General features: G+C 37.7%; 1 protein-coding gene and 1 long non-coding RNA gene across 2 annotated transcripts in view; one reads left to right on the top strand and one right to left on the bottom strand.

Annotated features, from left to right (window-relative positions):
* CALCR (calcitonin receptor) overlaps positions 1-19,244 on the bottom strand; it is a 278,935-nt gene that overhangs the window by 88,756 nt on the left and 170,935 nt on the right. Inside the window, exons 5-6 of the mRNA XM_084620901.1 lie at positions 14,245-14,357; positions 8,532-8,623 (exon numbers count right to left, since the gene is read on the bottom strand). Of these exons, the coding sequence (XP_084477027.1) occupies positions 8,532-8,623; positions 14,245-14,357 (205 nt within the window). The remainder of the gene's footprint in view (positions 1-8,531; positions 8,624-14,244; positions 14,358-19,244) is intronic.
* Positions 1-19,244, top strand: part of LOC311516631 — a 33,559-nt gene that overhangs the window by 12,759 nt on the left and 1,556 nt on the right. Inside the window, exon 3 of the long non-coding RNA XR_014710466.1 lies at positions 18,545-18,612. This is a non-coding gene — a long non-coding RNA (uncharacterized lncRNA). The remainder of the gene's footprint in view (positions 1-18,544; positions 18,613-19,244) is intronic.

The following is a 19,244-nucleotide window of genomic DNA, read 5'->3' as shown; positions in this document are numbered from 1 at the left end:
CCAACAGCCAAGACACCACATAGTCCCAAAGTAGGGAAAAAGTGTGTCCGGCAGTGAAGGACTGTGGATGTATGAGGGAACTTGTTCACTTAACAGCCACACATGCAAGCTGTCTTGCACAGAGTCTAAAGCCAAGGGCTCTATTACTTCAATCCAAATGTCTTGTGCTACTCTCTGTTTGCCTGTCCTTCTCTCTAGCATAGTTCAAATAATCGACCATGTGGGGTCTAAGTGCCAAAACATGACTAAAAGTAGCATTTCAGAATAAAAAGTAATTTTATTCTCTTTTTCCACACACCCTTATCCCCCAAAGACCTTGCATATTTGGACGTCAGTTGAAAAAGGAAAATGTAGCCAGTAGAATTTGCATAGGATTCTTGTGATATGCTCTCACAAGCTTTTTTACACAGTAGGCTGGCAGCTGCCTGCTGTACTAGTTGTAGTTTTCCTGCCACTAGTTCTGAAGAATTTCTGAAGTGCCTCTTCCTGTTTTCTAACGATGATCATTTTAATGATCATTTCTGTGACTTAAAACTGGGTCTCGGTGGTGAAGTAACCAATGGAGATTCCAGATAGCATTAATGCTTTGCACTTACGCTGTAGTACGCTTCATCCAAGGATTTTGAAGCACTTCACAAACACTAATTAATGAAGGCTCAGGAAACTTCTGTGAGCTAGTTAAATACAAATCTGAGAGATGGCTATACCAGCGCAGAGAAGTCAAATGGATATGCAAGGTTGGAAAGTGGGTCAGTCGAAGAGCTATCATTAGAAACAAGGAGTCCTGATTCCCAGTCCTGTGCCCTAGGCATTAGAAATGTTGCTTCTTCCCTTAATATCTTGATGGATTTGATGGTATTATTACCATCATACCTATGCACACATCACAACCCTCTCAAAAAAACCCCAAAAAACAGATAATCAAATACAACTGCAGTAGAAACTATACAGATGTCAACATGTGTGCCCACTGTAACTACTCAATCGCTAGAAATGTCATCTTTTCTAAGGCCTTGTTTATATTACCGCAGTAAGTTAATCTAACTCCAGTTACGTGAATAACGTAACCGGAGTTGACGTAGTTTAGGTTGAATTACCGCACTGTGTGAATGGGAGACACTGTCCTGTTGACTTCCCTTACTCTTCTCAGAGTGGTGGATTACCGGAGTCTATCTGAGAGTGCTCTCCCGTCGATTTAGCGGGTCTTCACTTGACCCGCTAAATCGACACCTGCTGCATTGATTGCAGCAGTGCCGATCTACCGGTAAATGTAGACTAGCCCTAAGAGAAGGAGAATACTGTGGCAGTGGTGGATACCATTGTAAGGTAACTGTTAGCAAATGTGGACTTTAATGGTAACCGACAACTCTGGTGGTATTAGTGGAGTAGGATGACATGAACAAGTAGTTGTAACATTATGTTCCTGAAGTGCACTAAATATTTAATGTAAAAAAGAAAGATTATTTGTGCCCTAGGTAATTTCAAGTGGCACATTAAGATAATGCTTTGTTGAAGAGAATGATGGTGTTTTGCTCAGGGACAATACTTAGTGTACTTAAAAGACCTTATTAAACTATGTTTATCATTTTATTTTTTATTGTTTGTAAGTTTGAAACACTTTCTTCTTCCTCACCTAATTTTGCCTTTTTTTTACAAACACTGATTTTTCACCATAGTTTTGAAATGGAGAGAATGGAGGAATGAACTTATACTAACAACAATTTACATTTATATAGTGTCCTGTCATACCAAATCAGCTTTGATTTTGCATCGATTGATGACTGCACAGAATGAAGAACAGATGGCCGTAACTGGTCTGGGCTTCAGCCCTTTTGCATTGCTCCAATGGCACAAAGAGGTCAGAAAGCTGATTCATATAATCAACTAGGAATTTCCCTGGTGTGGAAGAATTCCCAGGTGATATAGCTGGCTTTACACAGCTCACTCTCCTGGCTATGATATAGGGGAAGAGTTCAAGGACGGAGCTGCCATGGCCAGAGTGTACTTCTTTCTCCCTATAGCCAACTGTGGAATGGCCTCTTGAGGCCTGTGGAAATTCTGCCTAATTTAAAATAGCCCTAAGTCTTCTGCCAGTGCCTGGACTAGCCCCTAGCAGTCCTGGGGAGCAGGAGAACACAAAAGTGGCTTTAAAAAAGCTCTGACAAAGCTGTAGCTCTGAGCCAATGTGTTTGTACATGAACTACTGCTGCTGATACAGACCTGATGGAAAATGTGTATGGAGAATTTGTAAGCTTCACAGAGATAGTGGCTATTGCTTTAAAAAGAAAAATGGATGAATTTGTAGTTTAATTTTGAAAGGCTTCCCCCAGGCAAAATGGCACAGGCTCAAAGTAGGTCAACTTTTTGGTCCTAGTCTTTTTTATACTACCTTTTAGCTAGGGTACTTTCATTCTTTTAACCAAAGGTTCACATGGCTTATTTACAGAGCAGCACAAAGATCCTAGAAGATTTTAAGATCCAAATATCAAGGCATGAAACTATACCTTGTGTGGTTTTCCATGATTCCTTATCTTCCTAGCTGACTAAATGAAGTAATTGAATTAGTGTATTGAATAGTGCTTTGTTTTAAATTACTGGAGTGAGATAAAGAAACAGGTGAAAATCAATTAAATTTTGTGCTTTCAAAATTGGAAATTTTAGTTCAGAGAAGCACTAGCTTGGGAAATAGAAATGCTGTTGAGAACCCGGGCCTCATCAACCATTCCTTCTTACTGAACTGTAAACTCTTGTTGAAGACAAGGCACATAAGAAATGAATGACTAGATCCTGCATTACATATCATGGTGGAGGAGGGCAAGAGTTCTTGAAGATCACAGGTTTATTACTGTGGTTAGTCAGAGCTTGCAAAATCAAGTTGGTGATTTGGTTAGAGTTGATTCTCCAATGGGCAAATTTTGGATTTGGTTTTTTTACTAGAAATCCTGGGATACATAAAAATCACAGAGTAATTGAGAGCAGTGTATGCAAATCATGTCCTTTCCCTCTCACTGAGGTAATAAAATAATTTGAAATTGCTGGATGTTTTCTGTTGGAGGTAAAATCCTGTATACCTTACTTGTGCGAGTAAGAACTTCAATGGAACTAGTCCCCTGGGTAAAGATAGGATTTTGGGTTTTCTATATAAAATGGCATGTCCCGGAGTCTAAAATGAAAAAGCCTTATCATATAATATTGGTATCTCACTTTAGTTTGGTATGTTATATAAATGAACATGCTCTTGCAGGGGTTGGAACGCTGAAGTTCACTCCTACATACGACAGGATAATTACAGTTGTCTTTAGGACAGAAAAGAAAAGAAGCCAACAATGAAAGCAATTTACAGTCATGGTGGTGTGGTGAGTGAGGAGACTATGTTAGATTCTGAGTCATTTTGCTGGCAAATCAATTTAAGACAAAACACACTTATGCCACACTCCTACAACTCACATATACATTAGTGCTGCCTTGCAAAATTGTCAAAAATTTACCAAGCACAAAATCTTATCACCCACGTTATCTGAGGATAATGGTACTGAAAAGACTAATTATATTTTAGTTGTTCATTCAGGCACTGATCCTGCAAACACGTATGCACATGCTTAACTTTACTACTGTGAGTAGCCCCTTTGAAACTAAACTAAACTAAACTAAAGATAGTCAAGTTAAACAAAGCACAGCATGGGATTGCCTGCAACAGCAGGGGACTGGATTCAATAAAGGAGATTCCTTCCAGTCCTATGTTCTATGTTCACAGAATCAAATTGGGGCCTTAAAAAACCTGGTCTCTCAGGATGAGTGGGAGAGTAGAATTTTGTGACACTGCATTAGAAAGTTAAAGAATAGACAAATGCCTAGTACTGGCCTTCATAGAGCCGCAGTTTATAACTATAAGAAAGAGAGAGGAATCTTGCCCTATCACAAAAGTGCCAGTAAAGTGAATAGTTCACAAAATACTGAGCAGTTTTTCGCATAGTAAATACGGTTTTCATACCCATGTTCCTTCTCAGCTCTCCTTTAATACCTTTGTCTGAATTTTGTAAAACAAATTCAAAGTTTAGTCACTTGGATAAGAATTGGCAAATTCAAACAAAAAGTGTTTTTTTCTTATATATCTTTATAATTCTATTAGTATGTCTATTAGACTCAGGGCCATATTCTCAGCTAGTGGCATAGCTCCGAAGATCTCAAAGAAGATAAGTTGATTTACATTAATTGAGGAGCTGACCCATATGCTTTGATATTGCCAATATATATGCAGGTGAAATTTGGATCAAAGAAACACAAGCAAAATTAACACATTTTAAATTGAGCACAATTTTATCTAAAAGAAACAGTTTTCTCCCTTGTACACCTCTAACGTGTATCCTTCTAATGTACCTACCCTTCATCAAGCTGTCTAGAAGCTGTAAACAAAGGTAAGGGACACATATCTAAGATTAGATCTTTAGCTGTGTAGAACTATTGCCTCACTACCCATGTATTTCAAATCACTGCCATCAATCATTAAATAGTCCAGGCCAGTGGGTCTCTCTCTCTCCCCCATAAACAAAACGACTCTATCTTTCTATCCCTCCTCCACTCCTGTCTCTTCACTGATTAAACTACCATCTCATCTTCAACATGATTTTCTTTGACAGATTTGGAGAGCAAGATTTTTTCCCATCTTTTTGACCTACTCTCCCAACAGAACTTCCTTGACTGCTTCCAAATTGGCTTTCAATCACTTCCCAGTACTAAAAATACTGAAAATAATATGGCACCTTGTCACACCAAATCATCCTGGTTTGTGCACCAGCATAACTAATGGATAGTTTGTTTTAGCCTGACGTGAATTTTTAAGACTAAATTATCATCTCCAAATAAATACGGGTTTATAATAAAAAGCTTGCAGATTTTTAATTACTACTGATTGTCATTATTGTGCAATTACTCTTTCTTATGCACTGTATAAGAACCTTTTTAGAGAAAAAGATGTTTGTCATATTTCCTGTTTTCCATACTCTTGAAGTCTTCTATATATATGTTTTGCAATTAGCTTAATTGGTTTTGATGTTGCTTTCTTTCTGTTCAGCTCTTGAAAGATGCAAACTTATTCTGGAACTGAAATTCCAGTAGGATATAATTGTGCGCATTACTTGTTCTGATGCAGACATACTTTTAAAATTGTCATGCTTTTGTTGTGGTGTGGAGTGGAGAAAGCTTTTCTGAGTGGCTTTTTATCACGCAGATTTGGAAATATTTAACTAGTCTTTGAAATTTGCAGTTGTCCTACAATTAGTTTTGGTTGTGTTGTGCTGTGGGGGGGGAGGAGGGAAAGGATAGCTCAGTGGTTTGAGCATTGACCTGCTAAACCCAGGATTGTGAGTTCAATCCTTGAGGGGGCCATTTAGGGATCTGGGGCAAAAATTGGGCATTGGTCCTGCTTTGAGCAGGGGGTTGGACGAGATGACCTCCTGAGGTCCCTTCCAACCCTGATATTCTATGATGGTCCACATTTCCCTATTTGTGAGTTAGAGTTCTGGGGATGGATCCTCACCTGGTGTTGACTGGTATAGTATCATCTGTGGACCTGGTCCCTAACCCCAGAAGTTTTTTTAAAATTTGTCTGTGTCATTCCTTCTGTTTCGTCAAAATATTTGTGAATATGCACTATCAGTGCTGCAGGTTTAGTTTATTATATAATGATGAAAGCAAGTACTGTACTAATGTTGCTTAACAACAACACGTCTGGTGTAAATCAGCATAGCTTCAGTGACGTCAATGCAGATTTACCCCAGATGAGGATCTTCCCCAATGATTCATCTTCATGTTTGAACATTTTCCTTGTAATTTGCATTCTCGTGCGCTCTCTCTCTCTCTCTCTCTCACACACACACACAAACACAGCAGCCGCCATTAAGAAGTCATCACTGACCAAGAGTTACCATACATTGGTATCTATGATACTCTAAATACAATGAAAAGTTAGGTAAGAACAAATTGGGGTACTTAAACTGTTAAAAATGCTGTTTTTTTAGTTAGGGTGACTACTAGGGCTGTCAACTAATTGCAGTTAACTCACACGATTAACTCAAAAAAATGAATCGCGATTAATCAGTTTTAAATCACATTGTTAAGCAATAGAATACTGATTAAATTTCTTAAATATTTTTCATGTTTTTCTGCCTTTTCATATATATTGTTTTCTGTGTTGTAATTGAAATCAAAGAGTATATTATTTTTGATTACAAATATTTGCACTGTAAAAATGATAAACAAAAGAAATAGTATTTTTCAATTTACCTCATACAAGTGCTGTGGCGCAATCTCTTTGTTCTGAAAGTGCAACTTAGAAATGTTGATTTTTTGTGTTACATAACTGCATTCAAAAACAAAACAATGTAAAACTTCAGAGCCTCCAAGTCCATTCAGTCCTACTTCTTGTTCAGCCGATCATTAAGACAAACCAGTTTGCTTACATTTACAGGAGATAATGCTGCTCTCTTCTTATTTTACAGTGTCACCAGAAAGTGAGAACAGGCATTTGCATGACATTTTTGTAGCGGCATTGCAAGGTATTTACGTGACAGATTTGCTAAAGATTCATATGTCCCTTCATGCTTCGGCCACCATTCCAGAGGACATGCTTCCATGCTGATGATGCTCATTAAAAAAATGTGTTAATTAAATTTGTGACTGAATTCCTTGGGGGAGAATTATATGTCCCCTGTTCTGTTTTACCCACATTCTGCCATATATTTCATGTTATAGCAGTCTTGGATGACGACCCAACACATGTTGTTTATTTTAGGAACACTTTCACTGCAGATTTGACAAAATGCAAACAAGGTACCAATGTGAGATTTCTAAAGAAAGCTACAGCACTCGACCCAAGGTTTAAGAATCTGAAGTGCCTTCCAAAATCTGAGAGGGAGGCGGTGTGGAGCATGCTTTCAGAAGTCTTAAAGAGCAACACTCCCATGCGGAAACTACAGAACCCGAACCACCAAAAATAAAATCAACCTTCTGCTGGTGGCATCTGACTCAGATGATGAAAATGAACATGCTTCGGTCCGCACTGCTTTGGATTGTTATCAAGCAGAACCCGTCATCAGCATGGACGCATGTCCCCTGGAATGGTGGTTGAAGCACGAAGGGACATATGAATCCTTTAGCACATCTGGCACGTAAATATCTTATGACGCCGGCTACAGCAGTGCCATGAGAATGCCTGTTCTCACTTTCAGGTGACGTAAACAAGAAGAGGGCAGCATTATCTCCTGAAAATGAAAACAAACTAGTTTGTCTGACCAATTGACTGAACAAAAAGTAGGACTGAGTGGACTTGCAGACTAAAATTTTACATTGTTTTATTTTTGAATGCAGGTTTTTTTACATAATTCTACATTTGTAAGTTCAACTTTCATGATAAAGAGATTGCACTACAGTACTTGTATTAGGTGAATTGAAAAATATTATTTCTTTAGCTTTTTTACAGTGCAAATACTTGAAATAAATAAAATATGAAGTGAGCACTGTACACAATGTATTCTGTATTGTAATTTAAATCAATATATTTGAAAATGTAGAAAACATCCAAAAATATTTAAATAAATGGTATTCTGTTATTGTTTAACAGTGTGATTAATTGCTTGATTAATCATGATGGATTTTTTTAATCGTGTGATTAATCATGATTAATTTTTTTAATTACTTGACAGCCCTAGTGACTACCATTTCTCTTTACTGAAAACAGCAGGCTCTGTTCTGTCCTCCAATAGCCCTATACTACTCTCACTGAAGTTAATGGAAATTGTGAATATATATCTGAAGCAGAATTGAACCCAGGGAGATACCTCTGCCACTTCGACAGAGATATTTCATAAAAAGCTATATGCCAGACTTACACTGTGAAGTATACAATTTTATTGTCCTAATTAAACTGCTATACAGATGTTGCAAATATTTTTATGAACATCAAGACCCTTTCAAACTCCTTCCACAAGATCTCACTTTATAACCTCCAGTAGGATTCAGAGGATGATTACACCCTATGTAATTTGTTTCAGGTTCACTGGGTTTCTGGTCCGTGGCCCAGATCAGCAATTGATGAGGAGTATTATACAACTGAGGTCAGAGAATGGTGGACCCCAAATTATAACCCAGTAGGATCCTTTGGTATTACAATAGCTACCAGCATACTCAAAGAGTCAATAGGCAACTGGTGAATCAGTGAGGCCTAATGAATCCCCAGTCACACCACCGTTCTACTGGCCACACCTCGGATGCCAACCATAAAGAGGATAGTGATATACGATCCAGGCTATATGCACTACTGAAAGATCCCTGTACATTGGAGAGATCCTCCTGCGATCAGGTACTTTAAGATTACTTGGCACAAGAACTGGGCATATAAATTTCTTCCCGTATTATCAGGAACAATAATAATAAGTTATCATAACTGTCAAGTCCCCCTGTATTCCCACAACCACTCCTAGCATTTGGTAATATGTCAGAGAAGAAAAAAAGCAGAAGCTGAAAGAAACACTTACTTGAAATAGAAGAAAATCCCCAGGGAAATCAACAATGAAGTTATAGACAAAGCATGGCCTACTATAGCCATATAATAAAGTATGAATGCCATCTGGAATAAAAAAAAAGAAAACGTGAAAAACTAGCAAGGAGCAATTTAATTCTTATTGTGCGCAAGAATTTGCAAAACCAGCCAAACAATTTTGATTTATTTTGATTTAGAAGCTTATTTGAGATACTCCTGAAACATTCACAATACATTAAAAGGCATGACTAAAAGTAAAGAGATGAGATTAAGTGTTTTTTCACAAGCAGGGTCTGCTTCTGCCCCCAAAGGCAATGGCAAAATTCTAATTAACTTTAAGGGGAAACAATTAGATTTATTAGAACAAAAAATCAGATCCATATTGCAAATGCCACCTAAAACACATGGCACATTCTTCAAAAAATACTTTGGAAAAACAATTTGTGTTAATTAAATTTCCCATGTCTGAGTCTCCTCTCACTTACACCAATACGAAGAAGTAAGTCCATGGGACAAATTCTGCTCTCAGACTGATGTAAATCCAGTGAAACTGCCTGGCCAATAGGCGTTACACCAATCAAAAGCTATTATAAGTGGCAGGAAAAACAGACACCTGGTCGATATCACCAAAATATAAAATAGGCTTATTCATTGTTTCATTTGCTGTCAATTTACTACTGAAACAAAATCACATGCAACAGCACTGGCAATAGAATGCTGCATTATTCAAATGTCATATTTGTTCTTGGCCAAGCCCTTGAGTGTCCTTGAGCTATAGAATGATTTCTGGAAACTGGCAGCTGGGAAGTCTCCACTATTACCTTCTTTAATGAAAGGATTGATATTTTAGTAGCATACTCTGAGAAATCATTTATTAGCTGGTCTGCTAGGCTTCCTTTCTGTCTGGAGATGCTTCATTAGTTCTTCTTTTGTTCCACACAAGAAGTTTCCCTTTTTCGTCTTAAATAATTAAATGAACTCTTTTTAAAGGAACGTCCTCCTCCACAAAATACTTAAGTACCATACCAGCATTTCAGGCATTGTTTTCCTATTCCCCACTGCCCTCCCTTTTCCTCCTGTGTTTCTGGCAATGTGGGAAGAATTGAGGGAGAAGGGGTGTTTCAACAACACTTTGAGATCACTCATCTTCAGTTAGCATCTAGCTAGCTTCTAATTACCCAGCTTTCTTTAGTTGTGCTGCATGTGATTCTAAATTTATGGGAGTTATGAACACAATTTGCAGTTTCATTTAAAATAAAAGCAGAAAAATTAGTTCTTCACGGTGCAGGGGTATTTTTTTAAACTACTCAATGCTCTTGCCATTTTACAGTTATGGTGTCAAGTCCTGCTGCCACTGGCTTAAATGGGAGCAGGACTGGGAGTCTTTTTTGTTTGTTTGTTTACACTGAAGTCACTTTACACAGTTCTGGACATCTTAGTGGACATAAAGTGGGTGTAAATATAATTGGCCAGATTATTGATACCTACCAGAGTATTGTATAGTGGCCACAGTGTATATAAGCCTATTTGAATGTATAACCTAGAGTTTGACTGTTTCTGCACACACAGTAGTGAGGGTGCAAGGAGCCTTCCACCTCTTTATGTTCCTACACAGTGATCAGCCACAATATGGGTGGAGAGTGCAAATGCTAGGCTAGCTGCTCTGGTGATGATAGAAACTCCACATAGAAGAGGGTAGGATGTAGTGAGGACAGGGTAACTTTCTTGACTATCTGATTAGAATACTATTTTTTCATGTATGTTCCTTGTCGTTCCTTGACTGTTTGCTGAAGTTATGCTGTTGCTTTTATGCATGTCCTAGTTAGCACATCTTCATAGCCAGAACTTAGTTCACACAGAAGCCATCCCTAAACTTTTTGATTTGTTGTTGCTCTTGTACACCAAGATTGCTATGAACCACCTATAAAATGGAAAAGAACTATGGGTATTTACATACAAATGAAAGTACCAAGTATGTTTGTGTGTGTTTATCCTGAAAGACTGAAACCTGTTCAAACTGTCAAACATTCATTTTAGGGCTATGAAGGCATTTTTAAACACATTACCTCAAAGTCAGCAATAACATTTGTGATAACACCATAAAAGCAAACTGTGTGTTTGTTCAATGCAGATTTCTAAAAATTAAATGAAGGTAAATCTGAATGCATTGGACTGTCAAATAATACATCATATAGTGTCTCTGCACAACTGTAACAGCCTCTGCAGTGTAGACTAATGAACTGATATATCCTACAAATATAGAATATTTGGTATCTCCTATTAAATCAGGACATATGTTGAACTGTTCTAGTAACTCTGTATTCCTAAAAACTCCACCTTGTTTTATCTCATCTCCCATTTAGGATTTATAAAGCTTTGTATATAGCTTTTTGTCTTCAGTATGGAATGCTACTAAATGAAATACTTTTGATGGTCACTTTTTTCAACAAAAAGAAAAGGAGTACTTGTGGCACCTTAGAGACTAACCAATTTATTTGAGCATGAGCTTTCGTGAGCTACAGCTCACTTCATCGGATGCAGTATGCAGTATGCATCCGATGAAGTGAGCTGTAGCTCACGAAAGCTCATGCTCAAATAAATTGGTTAGTCTCTAAGGTGCCACAAGTACTCCTTTTCTTTTTGCGAATACAGACTAACATGGCTGTTACTCTGAACCTTTTTTCAACATTTCTTAACTGGAAGGAACACTTTGTTAAAGGTAATCTTAGAAAATAACACCTCTTATTCCAATACTAATGAGATTATCACTATATACTGGATAGAAGTTTATAAATTAAGCACACTCTTGGTTTAGGAATATATGGATTAAAGGTAAGCGGCCAACTTGGCATAACTATAGAGATGGGATCCTGCTGCAGAAAAATAAAATGGAAAATACAGAAAGACGTAACATATGCAAAAGTTTCCTTTGTATTTTATCTGCACTTTGGCTGAATTATGTTCAAAATTCTTCTTCTGGAAGGCATGCTTAATAGATAACAGAACTACATTTTTGCCTGTCGGTATTGTGCTAATATCTAGAAAAATGACGTTTTCACAGTCCTTTTATTCAATGCCTTTGGGACCTCAAGTTGTTACTATTACTATAATAGTTGTTACTATAATTGTCTGTGTCACACATAGGTTAGCACATTTTACACCAATGGTTCTTTATGGTAAAGAAAAATCATCTCAGATCAGTCCAATAGATCTTTCCAATACACTGTAGAATGGTCCGTTACTAAGTATAACCGGACATTTAGGTAGCTGTTTAGAAAACGAAAACAAATGAGGGTCTGGCTCTTTTCCTTCTCGAATTCCAAGGAGTCATAAATTATTTACTGTAATCAAAGTTTTCTGGGGTTCCACTCAGATTTCAGAAATGTGTTGATTTTGATAAGCACCCCTAAGTTTATATTTTTTAAAGCTTTTCCTCACATTTCTTGGTCCTTGTCTCTTTTTGTGTCACCTTTGGTTCAGTATTCTTAATTCTCTCCTCAAGGTTAGCATCCTAATCCTGCAGACAATTTATGCACATATTTAACTTTACTCACATAAGTAGGGCCATTGATTTCAGTGGAATTGTTACATGTTTAAAGTTAAGTGTATGCAGCTTTGTAGGACTTTCTGGCTGAGCAGTGTCTTTGTATCAACTTATTTTCAAAGGGCTTGAACGCAGGGCAATGACTTTTACTTGTGAAAATGTGGGGGGTTTTTTGGTTTTTTTTTTTTTTAAAGTCATGCTACGATTTAGCCCAGAAGAAATACCATCAACAGCTGGAGTTGCTTGTCACAGTAACTTCAAATGAAACGTTAAACTGCATCTTCACTAGCACTGGGCAAATAAGTAAAAATAATAGTCATTTAAAATTATTATTACAAAATTAGTTATATTAATTGATCACAAATTCTTCATCCAGTTATTAGCCCAGCTCTAGGGATGGGTAAATAATTTAAAAATACTATCAAATAGGGGGACAAATGTGAAATGTATAGAGTAAATATTTGAAGGCTTATAACAAGATTATAACAGGGTTCAAAAAAAGAACTAGATAAATTCATGGAGAATAGGTCCATTAATGGCTATTAGCCAGGATGGGCAGGGATAGTGTCCCTAGCCTTTGTTTGCTAGAAGCTGGGAATGGGCACCAGGGAATTGAACACTTGATGATTACCTGTTCTGTTCATTCCCTCTGGGGCACCAGCCATTGGCCACTGTCAGAAGACAGGATACTGGACTAGATGGACCTTTGGTCTGACTCAGTATGGCCATTCCTAAGTTCTTATGTTTGATCAGCTCTAATCCTTTCCTTGGCTTAGTTATGTCACTATTTCATGGAATATTTTCCATATCTGGCTAACTATGTCAGTTATGGAGACAGTAGATCCTATAATGTTGATATCTGTCTAGTATAAAATAGAGAGAGATGACCAACTCATTTTAGAAAGGTAATAAACTGTACTCAGATAGTAAAAATGTTTAGTTCCTATCATCCTAGGTAAACTGGAACTAGTTCTGTACCCTATAGGTGACAGGTTTTATACCATACTAGAAATCCTTTGTGTAATTTAGTTTTCCAACTGCTTTTTTAATGAGAAAAAAAATCACCAGATGATCACGTTGATGGACAGGATAGAAGGAGCCATTGAAGTAGGTCCATATAATACATATTTACCTACCATAAATGAATATTCGAAGTAAAAAAAAGTGTCAGAGTAGCAAAAAACATTTCAAAACTCATTGATGTACTGATGGACATTGATCATTCATTTCAACCCATAGATTTGCTAGAGACCACAAAATTCTGGGTTGAATGTTTTATACAAATAAAATACAATTAAGTTTTTTTTTAATTTATCATTGTACCATTTTCTGTATTCGCTTTTCCCATGATCTGTGTCCATTTTGATTACCATTTCTTTTGGCAAATTCACAGTGGGTATATGATCCAAAATAGTGCTCCCACCCCGCAGATTTATGCATGTGCTTACTGTTACATATTCTGAGTGGCCCCACTGACTTCAATGGAGCTACTCACCGTGCATAAACAGACATGTGCAAGTCTTTACAAGATCAAGGTCTAAATGTTTCCAGAAAAATTACGTCTAGTCTGTTCTACAGTATAAGTAATTGACTGTTGTGGAGCACACACAACTCCTAATGAAATTAATTGGAGTTGTAGGTGCTCAGCATCTCTCAGAAACAAGTCCTAACCGGCATGGCACAATATACCATAAAAGCACAGTGAATCTATTGTGTCTCTATGATCTCTTGGAGAGAGCAACAGTAACACATTGATTCATGGCTTGCAGGGGGTTTGCTCTTTCAGCAAAGACTGACACAAATGAATGTGCTCATGTGAATAGCCACATTAAATTCAAAGGTTTCCAGGATAAGGGCCTAAGATTGCTATAGTCCACTGAAATATAATAATTATCTAAGAAGCTTTTATTCTGAAACAACCTCCTCTCCCCACAGAATTCACATGCCAATATATAATTTAAAATACTTGATAAAAACATATACCTTAGTGGCAGTACACAAAAAAAAACCAAGTAATTGGATCATCTCTTACATTGTCAAGATTCCAGCTAATCTGCGATATTCTGGCTAAACTTTAGATCATATAAATTTATCACAGATAATGTGCTGTTGGCCCAGCTCAATATCAGTCTCAGAAAATACTGAAATGTTAATCAGAGCCTACCTTCAATTTTTCAGAGGTGAAGGAGTTACACAGTGTATAGTTGGACCAAGTCCGATTGCTCTCTGGATGTCGGAACCAATTTCCTGTTTCATCACAGTATTTTGAAGCCCTTTCTGTCAACAAAATGCAAGTGTTACTACTTTAGTGCATGAACATTACAAAAATCCCAGCTTCATTTAGATGCAATAAATTATGCAATAACTCAATACGAAAAGGCAACTGAAAATTGTTTGTGTGTGAGAGCAATGCCAAAACCTGCTAACTGAACAATGCCGGCACACCTGGATGCTCATTCACAAACACACACATATCTTGTCTTTGCACAACCTGGTATGTTCACACATTCTCAGTTTTCATGCCCAACTGTGCTTGCATGTAGTTTGTTGGTGCAAGGAGTTTCTGAAAACCTGACCTTTAAGGGAAGAGCCTGACACCATTACACAGGCACAAAAGGACTGAAATAGTTAGCAGAGCTTCAAGAAAGGGGAGTGAGGGGCATCTGACTCTGGAGAAGCCATAAATGGGAATCTTTACCCCTTGCAATTTATGGATCAACACGGAGTTCCTCTCTCCAAGGCAGTGCAGTGAGGCCACAGGTGGGACTAGTAGGCTGATAAACTATATGGCTAAAAACACGGCTAAAACAAGCAATGGGGAGTGGGAACAAAGCAAATAATGTCTTCTGTCACAGCCCATGAGCCACAGTAGTGGCTACGCAGTCACTGTGCTGGCAGTGTTTGTGTGAGCGCGCATGCGTGTGAGAGAGATAATTCTGTACTCTCTCTCTTTAAGCCCCAAACTCACTGAAGTCAATGGGAGTTTTGCCTGCATTGAGATTTTAAGATTGGTCACACCACTGGTGAAAAAACTTCAGCAAGTAGGTATCCTGGTGATTTATAAAAACCTAGGGTGGACAGACGCTATAGGAAACAGTCCATACCTTCAGTTTCATTTGAAATGGTGACAAGCAGTGTCTGTTTAGTTAATTTACTGCATGTAGGGATCCTGTCCACATGTGTACATAATCTCAACTACTGAGTGCTGAGCACTCCAGCTTGATTCTCCAGCATCATAGCCTTGGCTTGAAGTGGTTTCCATTACATATAGGATTCACAGTTTGATTCAATGGCTTTCAGCATCCCCATTATAAAAATTGTTCCTGCACCCCTGTCCAGCATTGTTTTGTAAAAATGTGCTATACAGAGAATTACATGTCAACATCTGGGCCAAATCCTGCCATCCATATTCAATCCTCACTCACCTGGGACTCAATGGAAAGCCTGGTTGAGCAAGAACTCAGATTTGGGCCATAGCTGTGAACGGCTGGTGTTTTCTGGGACTGAAGTGAACTCTTTTAAAATAACATAAAAGTTATTTTAATTTTCACCTCGTCTAACTTTGTAGTTGTATTAGATCAATAGCCATATCAGCAACATTTCCGATCAATACAGTTTTACAGAACAGATTAATAATATTTCATATACATACTTTGTTCACTCTGTGCATTAATTTTCTTCTTGAATTCTGATATTGTGTGATTTATTTTAATTCTTAAGATTTATCCTTCCCCACATACTAATGAAAAAAGCAAGTGAATGCACCGACAAAACAAAGATTTATATAGAGCGTGTTATCCTTCTATGACCAGACACATGCATGATTTAGAAATAGTTGGAAGACTTGGAAATAGTACATTTTACATGCTTCAAAAAAGAACACTCTTGAAATAGCTGCGAGTTTCAGATCAACAGCTCTGGGGGCCTACTGTATAAAATCAGTACGTGCACAGGCAATACAGAGAGGAAAAGTACACATTATCTCAGCCTTCCATCAATTTAACTTAGATAATCTTAGACTGCATTCATAGCATCTTTCCCATTGTACTCATTGCCAGATATTATCTAAAGCTGGAATGAGTTTCAGTCATAAATAGAGATTAACAGTTACTATACTACAGAACACAATGTACAGAGTTTTACCTACTATTCTATGGTACTGCACACTGTATAAAGCTTTGCTGATATGCTATGGATCATAACATTCCTAACATCCATCTCTGTATTCTGATGTCTGAGTTGTGCTCTGAGGTTCAGAGGGTAATCTTCTGTCTAGTACTTTCCATTTAGCCCAGAAAAAACATCGTTGATCCTGGTTTGGTGGCTTTTTCCTCTATCCCCTTACTGCCCTCTAATTTCTCTCATTCACTCTCCCTCATCAGAAAGTGCAGTGTGTGATGTTAGTGTGTTGATCAGTGTGTCTCTTTTTCCGATAAGTCATTTAGTAAGTTTGACTCCCAGGCAGTGAGCAAAGATCATCAGTCAAGGGGCAATTTTCTGTAGCAACACTCTCTGATGTTGGCGGTTTATAAATAATTAGTGACAGGCTAGCGGGTTTGGAGCTCATCTGCCTGTGACAAACCTGAGATGTGGTAGTCAGATCATAGACTCGTAGATATTCAGGTCAGAAGGGCCCATTATGATCATCTAGTCTGACCTCCTGCACAATGAAGGCCACAGAATCTCCACCCACCCACGCCTGCAATAAACCTCTCACCTATGTCTGAGTTATTGAAGTCCTCAAATCATGGTTTAAAGACTTCAAGGTGCAGAGAATCCTCCAGCAAATGACCCATGCCCCATGCTACAGAGGAAGGCGAAAAACCCCCAGGGCCTCTTCCAATCTGCCCTGGAGGAAAATTCCTTCCCGACCCCAAATATGGCGATCAGCTGAACCCTTAGCACGTGGGCAAGATTCACCAGCCAGATACCCAGGAAAGAATTCTCTGTAGTAACTCAGATCTCACCCCATCTAACATCCCATCACAGGCCATTGGGCCTATTTGACATGAATAGTTGAAGATCAGTTAATTGCCAAAATCATGTTATCCCATCATACCGTCTCCTCCATAAACGTATTGAGTTTAATCGTGAAGCCAGATAGGTCTTTTGCCCCCACTGCTTTCCCTGGAAGGCTATTCCAGAACTTCACTTCATGGTTAGAAACCTTCGTCTAATTTCAAGTCTAAACTTCCCGATGGCCAGTTTATATACATTTGTTCTTGTGTCCACATTGGTACTGAGCTTAAATAATTCCTCTCCCTCTCCAGTATTTATCCCTCTGATATATTTATAGAGAGCAATCATGTTAGGGAAGATTAGCATTTGAAGCAGTTTTATATGAGTTGCCTCCCACCCCTATATGATAAATCAGGTGCCTCATCCTGGGGCATCGTGCTCTTTCCCAATGCCCACTATACTGACTCTCACAGTAAAAATATTTGATTTCTGTTTTAAACCTACTATTCTGGATTTAAATGAAGTAGTGGCCATTTAACCCAGGCTTTGCTTTGAGCTGTTCTGCTGGCTGTTTTTAAGGCAATGTGACTAGAGCGGTCCTAGAGTAGGCGTTGGGCTATGAGGTCAGGATACTTAGTCTTTTCTTTTTTGAATCAACACAAGTACTAGTAACAGAGGGCTTTGAAAATAATAAAATAATGTGTGATGGAAGGACAAGATTTATATCTGTGTATCAACAGGGGGAAACAAAAGTGGCGGTCTTTGGAGCATTCAAATGATATGAATTATTGCAAATATGACGTTTTGATTGTGAACTGTTCATTTGGACTATTCATCATTCATATTCTGGGACTGGAGCACTGAAATATTTTAAACAAGTTAACAAGGAGCAATAAACAATCAGATACATAGTTTTGTATGAAAAATTATTCATGCTAAAATTAATGAAGCTTTTAGGATTCATAACCATTTTCAAGAGTAAGCCAGAAGTCATTTTCATGTCACAAATATATTGCCCCATGAGTCCCTGTGAAACAAACTTGATAGTTTTATTCAATGATCAGCTTTTTCACTATTAGATCAACTCCACTGATAACAGACTTCTGTGAGCTTTTAAATTTTTTGATTGTTGCTACTAAACATTTTCTTTTATGTCAGCAAATGCTAGTAGTTGGATTGTTCTTGCCATTCTCTGGAAAGAAGTGATGCATGCTTTGCCTCACTGACTCTACACACCCCACAGATGATGAATAGCTGATATCCCTACAGAGCATCTGATTTATGTACGTCCACCAATAAATTATTTATAGAAAAAATATTTCAACTAACAGATAAATGTTTATATCACACAGAAGCCCATATAAAGCTTCAACTCCAATGTTGTCATCATAATAAAAAAAAATCAGAAAAGTCCACGAGAAGCTAAGCCAAAATATATATAATATAAGCATATTATGTACCTTGGGGAAATAAATAATTAATTCAAAACTATAACTGTCCATCAGGATGAAAAGAGGAACAGAAGTGCACAGGAGCGAGAGGAGGAAAAGAAAAGACCCTGAAGGACTTGAGGGTGAGTGGACAGAGATTTAAACTGGAACAATAGATTTTTTTTTTTTAAATTTAACCCTGAACAGAATGATGTCACCTCAAAATGTATATAAACTGAGGCTGTACTTCCATATTTGGACTACGGTAACATAGATATGGCATTTAAACTTTACTCATTAAGCCAAATAGAGGCCTGATATAAGAGGATGCAGTGCCCTAATAAGTTAGGGGTAAATGTGATATTTTGCTGCACTCTTTTAAACTTTACTCCAAGAGCTCATCTTGATAGTGAAAAATGACTGATTTATTAAACGAAATCAAAGACAGAAACAAAACCAACAAAATGCATGATCAAATGGTACCTTGTGTCCAAACAGGCTTGTAAAGATAAGCAAGCACACACTTGGTTCTGGGAGATGCTTGCCTGCTTCAACCAGACAGACTTCCTAAGCGCTAGGGCAGGTTTTGTTTTTTTAACATATTATTTTTTAACTTTATTTTTTAATAGGGAAACAGCCTGCAGATATCCAAGCCAAATTAAGTTGATGAATTTTATATACACACAACTCGTGTACTATTCTGTACAATTCAGACAAGCTAATAAAGGATAAAGAAGCAGTCTTGCTACAGATGGGTAGGGAGAAAATATTCTGC

The sequence above is a fragment of the Lepidochelys olivacea genome (genome assembly GCF_965140295.1).
Source record: "Lepidochelys olivacea isolate rLepOli2 genome assembly, chromosome: 2".
In the NCBI taxonomy this organism is placed as follows: Eukaryota; Metazoa; Chordata; order Testudines; family Cheloniidae; genus Lepidochelys; species Lepidochelys olivacea.
This window is presented reverse-complemented; position numbering and strand designations above follow the sequence as displayed.